The sequence below is a fragment of the Kwoniella dejecticola genome, chromosome 8 (genome assembly GCF_000512565.2).
Source record: "Kwoniella dejecticola CBS 10117 chromosome 8, complete sequence".
Classification (NCBI taxonomy): Eukaryota; Fungi; Basidiomycota; class Tremellomycetes; order Tremellales; family Cryptococcaceae; genus Kwoniella; species Kwoniella dejecticola.
Window position 1 is genome coordinate 1,507,677 of NC_089308.1, and position 15,249 is coordinate 1,522,925.

The 15,249-nt window shown below is 47.9% G+C and overlaps 5 protein-coding genes across 5 annotated transcripts; 3 read left to right on the top strand and 2 right to left on the bottom strand.

The window, feature by feature from the left end:
* Positions 1–78: 78 nt before the first annotated feature.
* On the bottom strand, positions 79–3,108 carry I303_106837 (uncharacterized protein; the record flags this gene model as incomplete). The annotated part of the gene is made up of 10 exons (XM_065969456.1): positions 79–330; positions 443–783; positions 860–980; positions 1,053–1,370; positions 1,428–1,465; positions 1,520–1,989; positions 2,078–2,157; positions 2,222–2,480; positions 2,539–2,697; positions 2,771–3,108. 10 exons carry the CDS (start codon positions 3,106–3,108, stop codon positions 79–81), a joined length of 2,376 nt encoding a protein of 791 aa, XP_065825528.1.
* Positions 3,109–4,355: 1,247 nt separating this feature from the next.
* I303_106838 (uncharacterized protein) lies at positions 4,356–5,969 on the top strand (the record flags this gene model as incomplete). The annotated part of the gene is made up of 6 exons (XM_018411778.1): positions 4,356–4,622; positions 4,836–4,913; positions 4,988–5,362; positions 5,510–5,571; positions 5,680–5,783; positions 5,863–5,969. The coding sequence occupies 6 exons, from the start codon at positions 4,356–4,358 to the stop codon at positions 5,967–5,969; spliced, it is 993 nt and encodes a 330-aa protein (XP_018258979.1).
* A 542-nt stretch (positions 5,970–6,511) lies between these two features.
* Positions 6,512–8,043, bottom strand: I303_106839 (uncharacterized protein; the record flags this gene model as incomplete). Its single annotated transcript, XM_065969457.1, has 5 exons — positions 6,512–7,078; positions 7,150–7,224; positions 7,305–7,433; positions 7,477–7,919; positions 8,037–8,043. 5 exons carry the CDS (start codon positions 8,041–8,043, stop codon positions 6,512–6,514), a joined length of 1,221 nt encoding a protein of 406 aa, XP_065825529.1.
* Positions 8,044–9,680: 1,637 nt separating this feature from the next.
* On the top strand, positions 9,681–11,330 carry I303_106840 (biotin synthase; the record flags this gene model as incomplete). Its single annotated transcript, XM_018411776.1, has 8 exons — positions 9,681–9,911; positions 9,981–10,047; positions 10,119–10,355; positions 10,415–10,524; positions 10,591–10,733; positions 10,796–10,871; positions 10,930–11,046; positions 11,136–11,330. The coding sequence occupies 8 exons, from the start codon at positions 9,681–9,683 to the stop codon at positions 11,328–11,330; spliced, it is 1,176 nt and encodes a 391-aa protein (XP_018258977.1).
* Positions 11,331–12,127: 797 nt separating this feature from the next.
* On the top strand, positions 12,128–15,174 carry I303_106841 (uncharacterized protein; the record flags this gene model as incomplete). The annotated part of the gene is made up of 5 exons (XM_018411775.1): positions 12,128–12,516; positions 12,681–12,815; positions 12,978–13,093; positions 13,175–13,363; positions 13,454–15,174. 5 exons carry the CDS (start codon positions 12,128–12,130, stop codon positions 15,172–15,174), a joined length of 2,550 nt encoding a protein of 849 aa, XP_018258976.1.
* Positions 15,175–15,249: the final 75 nt, after the last annotated feature.

The window sequence follows — 15,249 nt, forward strand, 5'->3', positions numbered from 1 at the left end:
ACCTCTGCTTCTTCTATCGATTTATCGATCTAGCGGTTAGTGTACTGTTCGGGATCTCTTGATCCATACCCTACGTAATCAAGTCTGATCCGCGCTCACATCTCGCATTCGCCCATCTATCAAGGGACAGACAATCGCCAAGTCATCGCTCAGGTTGTCCAATTCCTTCTTCTCCCGAGTAGCCAGGACATCATCGCTTGTACCTGCGCCCTTGGCGGGTAGACCAGAGTCAGGAATCGGTAAAGGAGTCGGTGCTCGTGATTTCCATTCTCCTGGCATATGTTGTTTCGTGGCTTGCGGTTGTTTTTGCTGTCGCATCGCTTGACCGGCCTGCGAGCATGATGCCATGTCAGTATACTATCTCAGCGGGAGCGTGACAAAATAAAGCCTGATCTGCTAAGCAGTGTGGTTGAGCAAGCCAAATCGACTGGAGTGGACTCACAACTTCATCAACGCTGCTCATATGTTCATTCTTCGCCACATGCAGAGCATCCCTGATCGTATTCCAATCATGCTGCACTACATGTCTGCGCAGAACGCCCCAAGCGGAACCCGTGGATTGTTCTGAGACAGGGCTGAGTATTCCACTGTTGTGCAAGTGCTGAGAATTCTGCAGCTGCGGGGAGAGGAAGGATTTGGTCGATTGCGGTGATGAGGAGAGGGATGATGCTGGAGAATGCTGATGTTGAATACGTGCTCTCGAAAGCACTTTATCCGTCCGGGAGGAAAGGTGAGCTGCTGCAGCCGATTCGAATTGCTTATGGCGGAATATATACGAGGAGCCTGCAACCCAAAATCCGAGTCAGTCTGACATCCACTACGTGAAAGAGTGAGGCAGTGTGGCTACTGCCTTACGCACCTAGCAAGAACGATCGAAGAATGCTACTCATGATCTGACCGTTTTCATCGTCCACCACGAACTTCCGGTCCTTGAGGGCATGGAATCCATCGTAGCCTAACGCCATATACTCTCGTGTGATCTGCAGCAATCTCACTAAATCAGCTCCTTGCGGTTTCCGTTTCCGATACTTTGTTTTTGCGACAACACTTGCGACCCGGTATACTCTGGAATCATCATTCTTCACTTCGTCGCCCAGATCTAACTTCTTCTGCTTGACGACGACTCTCGTACCATCCTCTTGCTCTTTGAAGTCTACGAAATCCTGAGGGTTTTCAATCTCATCCTCTTCATCCTGATCTTGACCTCGTGGCGGCCTTTTCAGCTGATATATCGAAATGACTCGTTGATTCGGCGGTCTGGTGTGATCCCATTGTACCACTAGTCCTGAAATGATGGGGAATCGTCCTTCTTGAGCTGGCCATTTAGACAGAGCTCCTTCGATTGTGTCCCATATTCCCTTCCCATCGATCTACACCCAGGAATATTAGCGATTTGCGCCGATCTAGTCAAGCGGCAGAAAGCTCACCTCCAAGCAGACGACCGGATCTTCGAAAGGTAATATCTCTGTTGACACTATCAGCCGGTCCTGATTATTGTCATTCATCCGAGTCTACTCACCCAGTATGTCGCCTAGCGTTATCTTGCCTGGGCCATATTGCGAATCACCCCTCAATGTCCCACCACAGATGATCACCGCGTCTGCTCCGTCTGTGCTGCTGGCCTTTCCATCTCTCTCTTGCTCCTCGGAATCACTGCCTTTGTCGAACAAGCTTTCGGCGTAGGCATGCAACAGAACATCCGCGATCCAATTGCCCAGCCCATTCTCCTGTGTCCTTACGATCTCGGATCGAGCATCGAAAGGAGCCAGAGTGAAACAGACCGGTTTCTGGATCGCTTCCGATACACTTGATAATAGGTTCTTCACCATCGAGTCGAAAGAATCAGACGAAGGTGATGAAGGAAGAACGTATAGATGTTTCCCCTTGAGCTCTGTTATCAGGTGACGGCGGACTGAGCCTTCTTTAGTAGGAGTGAGCACCAGTTCGGCAGAAGTGAGATCTCGGAAATCCGTGCCTGATTTGATCAACCTGTCGTCCATCATCAGCATGAGTGAGAAGCTCACAGCCCAAGTAGAATTATGGACCGTATGTGTGCATCGAAAGAAAGCAGACTGACCGGACGCCTTTGTCTTCTGTGGTCCCAGGTGCGTCATGCCGACCTGAGTACCCTTCCCAAGATGTATGCCCTTTTCCGATCTGCCAGATCTATTAGCTTGTGTGCAAGTGCAACTTAGAGACCTCAAGAAACGTCACCACTCACATAGTAGATATGATCATGCCCTCCAATCAAGAGATCCACACCATGTTCATTCTCAACACCGTCTTTACCTGCTACAGCTCCCAGCTCATTGCACAATCTTATATCGTTGGGTACCCTACAATGGGTGAGAGCGATGATGATATCCACTTGATGCGGACCAGCGGGGTCTCTCAGCTCTTTCGATAGTTCCAGCGCGGTATCCTTCATAGGTCGATATTTGAAAGACTTCGGCCATGATGGAATGGTAGCTATCCAGTCTCTAAACGACCAGAGATCAGCTCTTTTGATCATCGAATGAAGAGGTGACAGCGACATACTGCTCGACTAGACCTATGACACCAATCTTGACACCGCGCCGTTCCGTCACCCAGTATTTCTTCAGTGTCTCCGGGACAGTGCCGGTCCGCTCATCGATGATATTGGACAACAGCCAAGGGAAAGTGGTCGACTCGATCAATTTCGTCAAGTGGGGATACCTAAACATAGAATTGTCGAAATTAGCTCACTCTGATAACGTCCCTTCGAGAGGATGCGTGGGGAGGAGCTCACCCGAAATCGAAATCATGATTGCCTACACAAGCCACATCCAGCTCTAAAGCATTGAGAAGGGGCACCATATGACTTCCCCTTGAGATACTGCTTTCTACAGAAGGGTTGAACACATCTCCAGCAAAGAGTACTAGCCCATCTTTCTCTTTTTCTTTCTCTTTGCCTTTTGCGCGCGGTCTATCAGGCCATTTTTTACGCTCGTTGAAGAGCAGTTGAGCGAATTGGGATACGTTGATGTGCGATCCGCCTGATTTGTCGTCTGGCGCACCTGTTTGAGGGTTGTATTTCTGCGATACTCGATAGACATCGTTGAAACACAATATAGGGAGGGAAGGCATGGCTCTGCGAGTCTGCCTCTTATCTTCCTGTCTGTGGCTGATCGCCTGTTGATCTGGTCAGTATTGATGAACTTGAAATTCAGTGACAATTCAAGAGGAGAGTGAGTACAGCGCACGGTTGTCATTCAACCGATCAGATCGCTCGGAAACGTCACTATGCGAGAACACGTGGGAAGCAGGCCAGAAGTCACGTGATCAGTATAGCGTCTTCTGCCTTTTCGTCTGTAAGGCTGTGCATATTAGCTAAGCCAGCCCTCTGAAGACAGCTGAGCATCCTCACGCCATCATTCAGTCGTTCGAGCAAGTCGCGGGGACGAAAGAATGAGCAAGTGTAAGACAGTGTATGTGTGAAACTTCGTTAGGCAACTGATCAAATGCCATTTACCATTGGAGTCTCAGCGTGGTAAGCAGACGGTTGAATAGCTGTACGCGATGAGCAGCTATCCGATCCGGAGAGGTAATGAGCAGAGAGCAGGCACAATTCGTTGAAATCCCATCCGCCCCAGTCGGACTCCACACCCACATGAACGGTGATCACCATATGACATGATGATGATGGCGCGTGTCGACGGACTTAATCTTTTAGCAGTCCGATCATGAGATCATCCTGTCGTTGGTGCGTTACCTTTATATCCGGCTTTCGCTACAGTACGGATGAAATACAGGAGTACACAAACAAGCATGGCGTAATTGGCTCAGCCCAATTCCCACAATTCCCGCATTCCAGAAGAACGTTCCGACATCGGAGCGATTTCTGAGATGATTCCGACATCGGACGCATTTACCCCAGACAGGTGATTTCGTCAAAACTTCCTCATCTCCAGGTGTTACGCCTTCTAACCTTACCCAGATGAACGGAGTAATTGACATACCGTCCGACGCGGAGGACGATCATCATCGTCTCGTTCAGAGAAGCGAAGAAAAAACATCATTCATCTTTTTTTCGCTTCACCGGTGCCGGACCGGGAGGTTTTCGTTAACAGAGGAAAGAACACATGTGCATGTGCAAGAAGAAGCTCCAACGTCGAGCATGTACACATGTATTGTACTGCATATATAAGACAGGAGGGGTTTTGCCAAATATGTATTTCTTGAAAGTCTTTCCTTCTTTCCTTTCTCTTCACTTGCCTTCACACTCATATTGCATCAGACGATAAATTCAGTATACCACAGTATACCATTCGATTGAGAATCGCGAAACAGTTGACACAAATATACAACCACACCAATTGACTAGAATCGACAAAATGGTCCACGCACCTGAAGTTACCGATTACCTGAAATCCAAGGCCAAATCGCTGGACGAGATCTCCGACCAGATCGACGAAGTCAACTTACTCAACCTGAAGAAAGTCGCCGCTCAGAAATTGAAGGATCAGGGCAAGAACGATACCCAGATCCAAGCTGCCTTAGAGGCGGAGTTCGACGGGGAGAGTAAATTCGATAGTGAGAAAGATAAGTCCGGGTTCAGGCAGTATGAGAACGCCTGTGATAGAGTCAAGAATTTCTATGCTGTGAGTCATATCATAAACCTCTTCTCCTTCTCTCATTTACACACACTCAGAAGAAGCACGGCCTCGTGATGCTTCAAACACACTGCACGCATAATCGCACTGATACACAATCACATCTGCAACCATCAAACAACTGTCCAATCGCACAATCGCACAATCACGCATCTGCTCATCAGATAAAGACAATCGCTAATCCAGGTTCGTGTGCAATAGGAACAACACACAAAGCAAACGCTAGAATACAATCTCCGAATCCGAAAGGAATTCAGAGAGACCGTGCGAGCACGAATGGTGAGTTTATCTTGGCTGCATCTGCCGGTCATCTTTCAGCCTACGGTCACGCTGACACCATCATCCGGTATCAGGGCGTATGGGAAGCATTAGAACTCCTGAACACCCTAGTGGACGAATCCGACCCCGACACATCCGTTCCTCAGATAGTGCACGCCTTACAAGCCGCCGAAGCCGCTCGGAAGGACGGTAAACCCGAATGGATGCAAGTAACATGCCTGATCCACGATCTGGGCAAATTACTGTGTTTCTTCGGCGCAGATGGTCAATGGGATGTAGTGGGAGATACCTTTGTTGTGGGATGCAAGTATTCCGAAGAGATCATATATGGTCCCGAGAGTTTCAAGAATAACCCAGATTATTACGATGAGAAATTACAGACCCCCACGGGTATATATGAGGAGGGGTGTGGTTTGGAGAATGTGATGATTTCTTTCGGACATGATGAGGTGAGTCCATGATCGAGTCTTGGACTGAGTCTTCGACTGGATCTGATCTGGGGTTTGACTTTCGCCTTGCACCTTCTTCTCTTCCGGCTGGTGAATGGGTCTTGGTCTGGAAGGAGTCGACGCTGATCAAGTGAATTCGACACATAGTATCTCTACCATATCTGTAAGACACAGTCGAAATTGCCCAAAGAGGGATTATGGATGATTAGGTGAGTTCGAGCTAGCTTGCTCTCGAGCTAAGACTTCTGCCGGTCCCTTGATTCGCAATCGAGTTTTCGCTGACTTTCTATTTGCGTGTTGCAATCAACATGAATCAGATACCACTCCTTTTACCCATGGCATCGCGCAGGATCCAACGCCTACCGTAATCTGATGGTCGCAGAGGACGAGCAGGCTTTGAAAGCTGTCCGAGCGTTTAATCGTGAGTTTCCCCATACATTCAAGTTTCACAGTCCAGTCCACGATTTACGAGAGACTGACTGAATATCAATGTACTATAGCATACGACCTGTACTCGAAATCCGATGCGCCACCCGTAGTAGAAGACCTCAAAGAATATTATCAAGGGTTGATCAAGAAGTATTTCCCTGACGAATTGGAGTGGTAGTCTAATTCTCCCACCTCATTTGGATTCTCCGACTGAGGAGGAGAAAAGAGGACATGTATATAGATCAAAAGAAGTTTTCGCAGACCATCCCAATCCCTCCCGGGGAAGAGATTTCGGGGAAGAGAAAAATCAAAGTGATCAAGTGAAAGAAGGTAATTTCGTTGTACATGTACTTCTACAGTATATACAAATAAGTCTCAGAAGTGTTTCTGTGTTTGTCGCTTTGTTCAGTGATTTTAGTCTATATTCTGTGTATACAACCAAAAGAGAACGAATGAATGAAATGGACATTCTACCTATTAAAACACGTACATCTCTACATGGGTTCACAAGCACAGATACTGTGTGGGTATGATGGTCGCATGATACAGTACGCTCAATCACAGGCGACTACAAGATATACTTGAATTATGAGAGTGTCACTCAATCACTCATCACTCCAATGTCAAAATGAATGATTTCACGCCTACTATACTGTACTTTCTGCTGGAAATCATCTTAACGCTTCTCAGCGAAGCCTCATCGGCCTGTCACGTACCGACCTATACGGGTCCTAACAAGTCGATCCAATCTTCGCTCGCCCCATTTTTTTCTCTTCCCACTTGTACTTTTACTTCTACTTCCACTTCTGCTTCCTCCACCGCCTGCTCGCCGGAAGACCAAGCATGTCCCACCAAACCTACTAAATCCGGATGCACGCCCTCTTGCATCTGCTTCTTCTCCTTTCTTTCCCTTCGGCTCACATCAGCTTTCTTCAACGTCTCAATGGCAGATCTTGTAGAAGCAAGCACGACAGCGTCGGGTGATACTACTACTGGAGAGGCACTTCGTAAACTCCAATCGGAACTCGATTTGGCGGTTGTCCCAGGGTCAGCATGATAAGAGGTATCTTCTAGAGTCAACAGGGGTGGAGTATGTTCTTCGCTCAATTCGCTGAACTCTCGGATATCCTCGTACCGCTCCGCACCGAGTCCTAGGGTATAGTCCGTATCGAACAGCTTGGAATATTCAACTTGCAATCGAGCTGGTAATGCGAATTTCGACTTCCTCGATTCGGAATCAAGGAGCTTTTGTTGAAGTATCGCCAATTCGGATTTTCGAACGAGACGCTATGTGTATATGACATGCTCACGTCAGCTCAAACGTATCTTCACGAATGAGCTACGGTGAAGAGATATACCCAGTTGGACTGATTGTATGCTCGTCTTGAGATACGAAGCGTTCGCCAGAATAGGTTGTGGAAGTATATCCGGTACTATATTCGTGATCGAGAGAGTGGTCTCACGTCAGCTCGGACTATTCTGCCAGTTTCAGTTGCAGAACGAATCGGCTCACGAGAGACAGAGCCCGAGTAGCGCTGTCGGCGTCTTCGAAATCAACTTGTACCGTATGCAAATACATATCCTCATGTTCGCGGAATACCGTGATTGATATCCATATGATCACGGTCGTATCCAGTGAGCCCTACACCAATCGCTGTTGTTATACAATGATGGGTAAAGCTCACGATCTTCCCACAGGGCCTGAAAGTCTGCCATACGACCGCTTTCATCTCTTCCATCCCGCTGAAAATCTGTACCGTCATGTTATTGACTCGTACGCTGGTTGCGCTGATTCCAACGACTTGGTCATCCACCATGTTAGTCTGGTAATTGATTTTCTTGATTGTTGTCCAGCCCAATAATGGTCTTAATGACTGGACATCCACGAAGATGTTTTCGTCATCGGATTTTGTCAGGGACGGGGTAGGCGAATGCGTGAGTCCAGGTACATCATCAGAACCATCCGCGTTGGGTGACGAAGGGTCTTCGTGGTTTGAGGCAAGGGTTCGAGTGGGATCGGTACATGGTAACGTAGCAAAAGACTCTATTCGTCCAGGTGCTGAATATTCGTCCGGACCTAGGACGATGGTATGCAGTGGGTCGAAGTTGGATCGAGACCCATTGAGGGCTGGAGCGGAGTTTGATGATGCACGAGATGTTTTGTCGGGCACACGGAACTCAGAGCTCGAGCGACGTGGTCGATTGTGTGGTCAAGAGGAGGAAGAAGGTGAGATAGCTCTCTGACGTTTCATCTCAGCAAGAAAGACATGAAGGGGGTGAGCTGATGCAAGAGGCAAGAGGTCAAAGGTAGAAGGCAAGACAAGAGAATTCAGAGGGTCTATGACAATATCCTCTGGTTGAAGAGTAAAAGCAAGGAAAGGAAAAGGAATCAGATGCATAATCGATGAAGGTGATAGTGAGTATAAGCCTTGATGCATCATCAGTCAACTTGTTTGGTTCATGATGAACTTTAAACTGAATCAGTCAAGCGATTCAAGCGGGTCAGTGCGTTGTCCAGATCAGCTCAAAGGACCCTCGTAGTCGTCTCATATGGTCATACTTAGATGATATACGATGACTGGCTTGGCTACTAGTTATCAAAGCTGATAGTAGAGGTAATGATGCCAAGCCATATCGAAGGGGAAACAACAACAAAGATCACATGATGATAGTTGAACAGACGGAAGATACACATGTCGGACTTACAACCCACAATCAATCAGATGATAGTATACAACCGAGGGGTCAATAGTGAATCACCAATTATTCTCTTTCACGATCCTAGCCTGCTCCAAGATATACCTGTTCTCTTTATACTTCTGTTCGGCAGTTGGTGTTTTCAGGTATTTCCATCCGAGCGATATTCCACATGATGCACAGAGTAGATCCGCGCAAGTATGCGTACCGGTTCTGTGTCAACGCGATCCGTCGTGTCTTCAGCACTATCCTCTCGATTGCGGACGACGCATTCAAAGACTTGCTGAGTTGGACTTACATTAGCTTGCGTTCCTCCTTCTCGCCCAGATTGGTATTTATAGTAGAGTTCATCAGACTAATTTCATTCCACTTACCACATCAGTAATTTGTCCATGTCCGGGGCAGTACATCCCAAATGATTCCATTAGCTTACTAGGCTGTACCTGAACTCCCTGTGAATCCCTTCGAGCACAACTCATCCTGTAACGCAATCACGCAAGAACAATTCTTGCAGCTGAACACAGCTTGATCGGACGGTAAATAATGCAGATCTTGGTCAGAGCAAGTTTCGAGTTTTGGAGAAGGCGAAGGCATCGAAACTTTCGCTTTCGAAGTCCACTAGTACGTTACTTCGTATGCAAGGAGATCTGATTGTTACCTCGACGCGGGGACTTTCCTCTCGCAAGGGCGGCGCTTAGGAGTAGTCAGAGATTTGATGATGTTCGGAGATGACTCGAGTTACAGAAAGCGGGGTTGTCTTCGGGGTCCCGTTCCTCGTTGAAAACGGTCCGAAAACGATTGATAACGGTGTGTGGTGTGCAGATATGGTGGGTGAGTAAAAGCAAGTTCGGAATTGGTGGAGGGGTTATTACCGGTCAATCCCACCCTCACTTTCTCAGGGTCAAATCAAATCAAATCCTCAAATCAAATCAAGGAAGCGGATTTGATTAGGAGAGATTAGAGGGATTAGCTAAATCGTAATCGGCATAATTTACTTCCGCTTAATTCATATTCAACTGATTTGTAATCGCCCTAAGTCGGTATCCCCCAAATAAACGAATTAGACTTACTTGGGTTCAGTCTAGATAACCAGAACCAGAATCCTCCTTTCTCCGTTCATATTCCTCATCCTCTTCTTCCTTTATCTCTGCTCATATTCTTCAGCTTCCTCTCGGTCTGGACAACACTCACAATGACCGGACTAGCAGCCAAAGCACTTCGACCAACAGTCATCGCTCCTCTAGTGAGAGGTACGAGAGGACACGCAGTAGCCGTTGATCCGCCTTACTTACCGCCCACTCCTTCTCAACAAGCTACTCAGTCTAGACCGAGATACGTGGATGGGGATGTACGACACGATTGGAGGCGTTCCGAGATCCAAAAGATCTTTGATGCCCCATTGATGGAGTCTATCTACAGAGCTGTAAGTCCGCCTCACCCCCACCCCAATCAATGCAATGATATATGAGCTAATCTAGTGAGGATCATGCAGGCCACCGTACATAGGATGCATCAAGATGCTTCGAGAGTCCAACTTTGTACGCTTATGAACATCAAGAGTGAGCTTCTGCCTTCTTACCACAGCTATACTCTGATCTATTAGCTCATGTGAAATTGGTCTGTGATGTAGCTGGAGGATGTACGGAAGACTGCAAATACTGCTCACAATCATCCTCCTACAAAACACCCACCAAAGCGTCCCGTCTTGTCGATATTGATCCCGTCATAAAAGCCGCCAGAGAAGCCAAAGCCAATGGAAGTACGCGGTTCTGTATGGGAGCTGCATGGAGAGATTTGGCAGGCAGGAAATCGGGTTTTGAGAAGATCTTGAAAATGATCACTGAAGTTAGGGGTATGGGTATGGAAGGTGAGTCGCCTCTCCCATGGCACAATAGAACTAGAGCTGACTAACACTCAATTGCCCAGTTTGCACGACCCTGGGAATGCTCTCGCCTGAACAAGCTAGACGATTGAAGGAAGCTGGTCTCAGCGCATACAACCATAACCTCGACACGTCCAGAGAATTCTATCCTGAGGTGAGTCAGCTACGACGCAACACCTTTTTGGTCACAGTGAAGCTGATGAAATGTACATCGACGCAGGTGATCACATCTCGAACGTATGACGAACGATTAGCGACTATTGAGGCTGTCCGAGAGGCGGGTATTTCAGTCTGTTCAGGTGGTATCCTGGGTTTGGGAGAACAGGATGAAGATCGAGTGGGATTGATACATGAAGTCTCCAGGTGAGCTAGTTCTGAAGCGTTTTGAAGCCCTATAGCCTAGCTGACAGTTGTACGTGCGTAAGATTACCACAACATCCGGAATCTTTTCCCGTTAACACCCTTGTACCAATCGAGGGGACTCCTTTAGAAAAAAACGACGTGAGCCAGCTGTGTTAAATAGGATTCTGATCCAGACAGCTGACAGTGTATCTTGTAGCCCGTCAAAGTCCACACTGTACTCCGAACTATCGCAACTGCCCGGATAGTCATGCCCAAGACCATCATCAGATTGGCAGCTGGACGACACACGTTCTCAGAGACTGAACAAGCTATGGTGGGTTGTTAACGGCTTCGACCTCCTCCCATGATGTATCCTGTATCTCAGTGCGAATTGCTTATAGCTGACTCAATTGCAACGCTTAGGCATTCATGGCTGGAGCCAACGCCATTTTTACCGGGGAGAAGATGCTCACCACCCCTTGCTCGGGATGGGACGAAGATAAAGCTATGCTAGGTCGATGGGGGTTACGAGGTCAACGATCATTCGAAGATGCTGAATCAGTAGCTACGCCCATGATGACCAAGGAACAACAAGCCTTACATGGTGTAAGCTACTAATCGCAGTAAGCAGGAAGGAGCACGAAAAGACGGAACAACGTTCATTTGAGTGGATCTGTGGATTAGATCGGTCCGGACAATATAGGAGAGATCTTGTATATATGCATTAGAACTGCACATGAGGTGAGACATCACGTCTTACATGCAAAGCTCTGACTAATAACGCGCCGTTACTGAAAACCTCGATTACGAGCAAGAATTCCGATTCGGACTAATGATACTAACGAACAACGAACGATTAATTCGAGTGACGAGTGACTTGGAGTGATCCTTGACTTGCCTCTCGGTCCCTGACAATTTACTCATACCGATCAATCACTTGATACTGGCGACCACTGCAAAGTGCGGAATTCTGAGGAACAGCAAAACACTGGAATTGCAGAATCGATAATCGAGTATGCGTTATGCTATGCAATTGACACTCCTTCTCCTTCCTCTCATACCCTCGCCTTTCCTTCTTTAACGTTCCCTAGTAGCTGAAGCTCTCGTAGATTCTCAACACAATCTCGGGTGATGAACAGATGCTGGCATCTGTCCTCCATTCACCCCGCTCACCCTTCATCGCCTCCTAGCCCATCGATTCCCCATCATCATCATCCTCGCCTTGTCCTGAGGCAACGATTCCCCAGGGAAGAAATTAGGCGTGTGGAATCTGACGCTCGAGTGCAATTGGGAACTTGCCGAAGCCCCGATAGGTAGATTGTGTAATCGACATCCCCAAGAAAGGACAAAAGACCAAACCCCACCCATTCACAGCCGAAAAAGCGAGAGTGCAAAGAAAGCCTTCGATAGGCAGAATGCTACCTCATCCCTCCCGCTTAAAGCGGCGCCGAAACCGAAACAACATCTCGCTATTGCCATTGTTACCGTTATTATTACCTCGCACTCTGTTTGTGGGAGGAAGGAGACACCCTTACCCCAATGCTGAGGAGGAAGATGGATACCCCCCAGACGACGATTATACTCATGGCAACGACTATGGTCCTTTTGATCATGACGAAGATCCAGCGCACAGTGAACCTGAAGATGCAAGTGCGATTGCGAGTTCTAGCCTGGGACCGGGTGATGTTGGCATGCCAGCTACTACGAATCACGATAACAATGCCGATAATTCTAACGAGTTCAAGTGGATTTCTCCCTCAGGTGGGGATACCTTACCTTCTGGTCAATCTATGACCGTCACTTGGTGAGTTCGCAGAAAGTCTTCAACTTCAAATCAGACGAAGTTCTGTGTTTCATTTGAAGGTGTATGGGTTTTGGGGTCATTTCGAGGACGTCCGGATGTTTATTCTGTAGTTGATCTGCTGATACTGATACTGATACTGACAATGCCTCGCACCTTATTTATAGGTCATCATCAAACACCTTGCACTCCCCCTCGATATCTTTATGTACATTCGACCCGAAATCCAATACTCCCGATTGCGGGGGAGAGACCTGGCCTGCGGTCCGGGGGAATGCCGAAGGTACTTTTTCAGCGATTGTGTGAGTCATCTTTCACACCCTAATCCATCTTTCTCAGCTCGAAAAGAAAGAGATCAATACCTATCAAAAGTATGGAGCACTGACTCGTTCAATACGACAATACGACAATACGACAATACGACAATACGACAATACGACAATACGACAATACGCATTCGTTAGAACAATGCCGGTCATTTCGCAATCTATCGAAAAACTGTATCTATCCTTAAATTCCGATGGACAGATGTTCAATTCGCCAGTATTTGGTGTTCAGGGAGATAGTGGTGTACCCAATGGTAAGTCCCAGAATCACCGAAAAGCTGATTGTGTCAGTCGATCAGCAAGCTGATGAAGATGACGTGTTCTCATTGGGACAGCATACCTCGCTTCGCCTGTATATCCCAGTACGATTCCCACAGCTTCAGTGATTGGTACAGCTCCGACACTGACACCGACACCCCTGTCGGAGACTGTCAGTGCTAGTGGGATCGAGGAGGTATCATCGAGTACCAAGAGCATCATTGATACCGGATCAACAATTACAAAAGCCAAAAGCACTATCAGAGGTGAGTAACAACGCCAGAAGGTAGAGCGTTAATGTGCAAGACTGACGGAATGTAATGATTCCTATTAACAACTCTAACCCACGCGACCAGCTTCAAACCCAGTGTCATATGGAATGTCAGCTTACCCTTCGGTGACCCGACTCCAAACTCAAACTCCAGCTCAAGTTCAGATGCCACTACAAGTCTCTGCGACAGCTGGCACCCCTTTGTCGATGTTCACGCAGACAGTCGCTGTCAATCCGACGTTCGCCCCTGATCCAAATCCAAATCCCGCTGCGTTAATCGGGAGCACCACGACCGGCACAGCGAGAACGAATACGATGGCTAAGGAACCCAACGTCAAAGCGATCGCTCTACCCATCTCGATCTGCGGCCTAATCTTACTGGCCGCTCTGATATACTGTGCCAGATCGAAAATGTTCCGAAAGACCGGGCTGGGCCAGGGGTCAAGTCAAGATGTTGAGAAGAATTGGCAGGATGCGATCAAGGAAAAAGCAGCTTCGGGCAAACCGTTCTCCATGCAGAAATCAAACAGCGGGTTGAGAGTGAGTGATACACAAGGCGTGGAAGTGAGAGAACGGAGGGAGAAAGAGCAGGAGAGAGATGGGTTGGATGATGTGCCTACTCTGGGATATAAAGGACGACGTCGCTTAGATAGAGATAGGCGGGATGTCGTGTACGATAGGAACGGGGTGGGAGACAGAGAAGAGAGGTTCACGCAGATTCCCAGAGTGGATTATGAACGTGCAGGTAAGGGCGGATTTTATCGCACGTACAACGCAGACGGGGATCATTACCGGGAGAGAGGAAGAGACGAAGATGGACACAGGCGACATCACAGACACAAACATCGACGTGAGAGTGAGAGGCAGCGGCAGAAGGAGAGGGACAGGGAGCTCGTCAATCATGATTACCCATCCGACTATCCAAACAGGGACGACTATCTGGAAGGAAGATCGAAGGATAGCCAATCAAGGTCGTATCGAGATTATTACTCGACACATAGGAGATCGTCAACTGGGATAGGCGGGATATACGATGATCGTGATCGTGATCGCGATCGCGATCGACCGACGTATGATTCGTATGGATCACATTCCAGCAACACCAACAGCAGTAGCAGTAGCAAGAGGAGACCTTTGCACGATATGTATCTTGATCGCCACGACATGCGGTACTCACGATCGGAATCAAGAGAATCGGGAATCAATCTGAATCGGAGTCAACATCGATCGACTGATACTGAAAGACCATCGACTCGTACGTTGTATGAACCACCTCATCCTCCCCGTGCACGTCCACCAATTGGAAGAGGTAATGAATCGTACGTTGGCGAATTATCCAACCCATTCGATCCCCCTCTTCCTCCAATTTCGACATCAACAACGCGAAGAATGTCCAGTAGACCGCTCCCTATACCAGGTCAGATCGGCGTTGGGGTTGCTGCGGAACCCATTATACGCAGTTCCACCGGGTCGTCTTCCTCTGATTCCCAGAGGACGTTGGCTGAGTTGGAAGATTATGAGGGAATGATCAGACAGAAGAGTTGTGCTTTACCGCATATCAGTGGTGGCCTGAGGGATGATGCGCCGTACGCGTACGTCAGGCAAGGTCATAGGCAAGAACACACAGGAAGAGATAGTCATAGAGCCAGGGGGAGGGACAGGGAAAAGGAACGGGAAAGGGAAAGGGAATTCGAGAGTGATACGGAAGCAGGATGGGATTTGGCGAATGAGGGGCGATATAAGACTGGAGACGAGGGTATGGGGGAGTTGTATGAGAGTTTGAGAAGAGCTATACAGCGGACATAAGACAGGGACGTGAGGTCAGTGAGCTGTCGTTTCTTGCTGTCAAAAGCCCTGGAGTTTTTGTAGGAGTTCAGATGA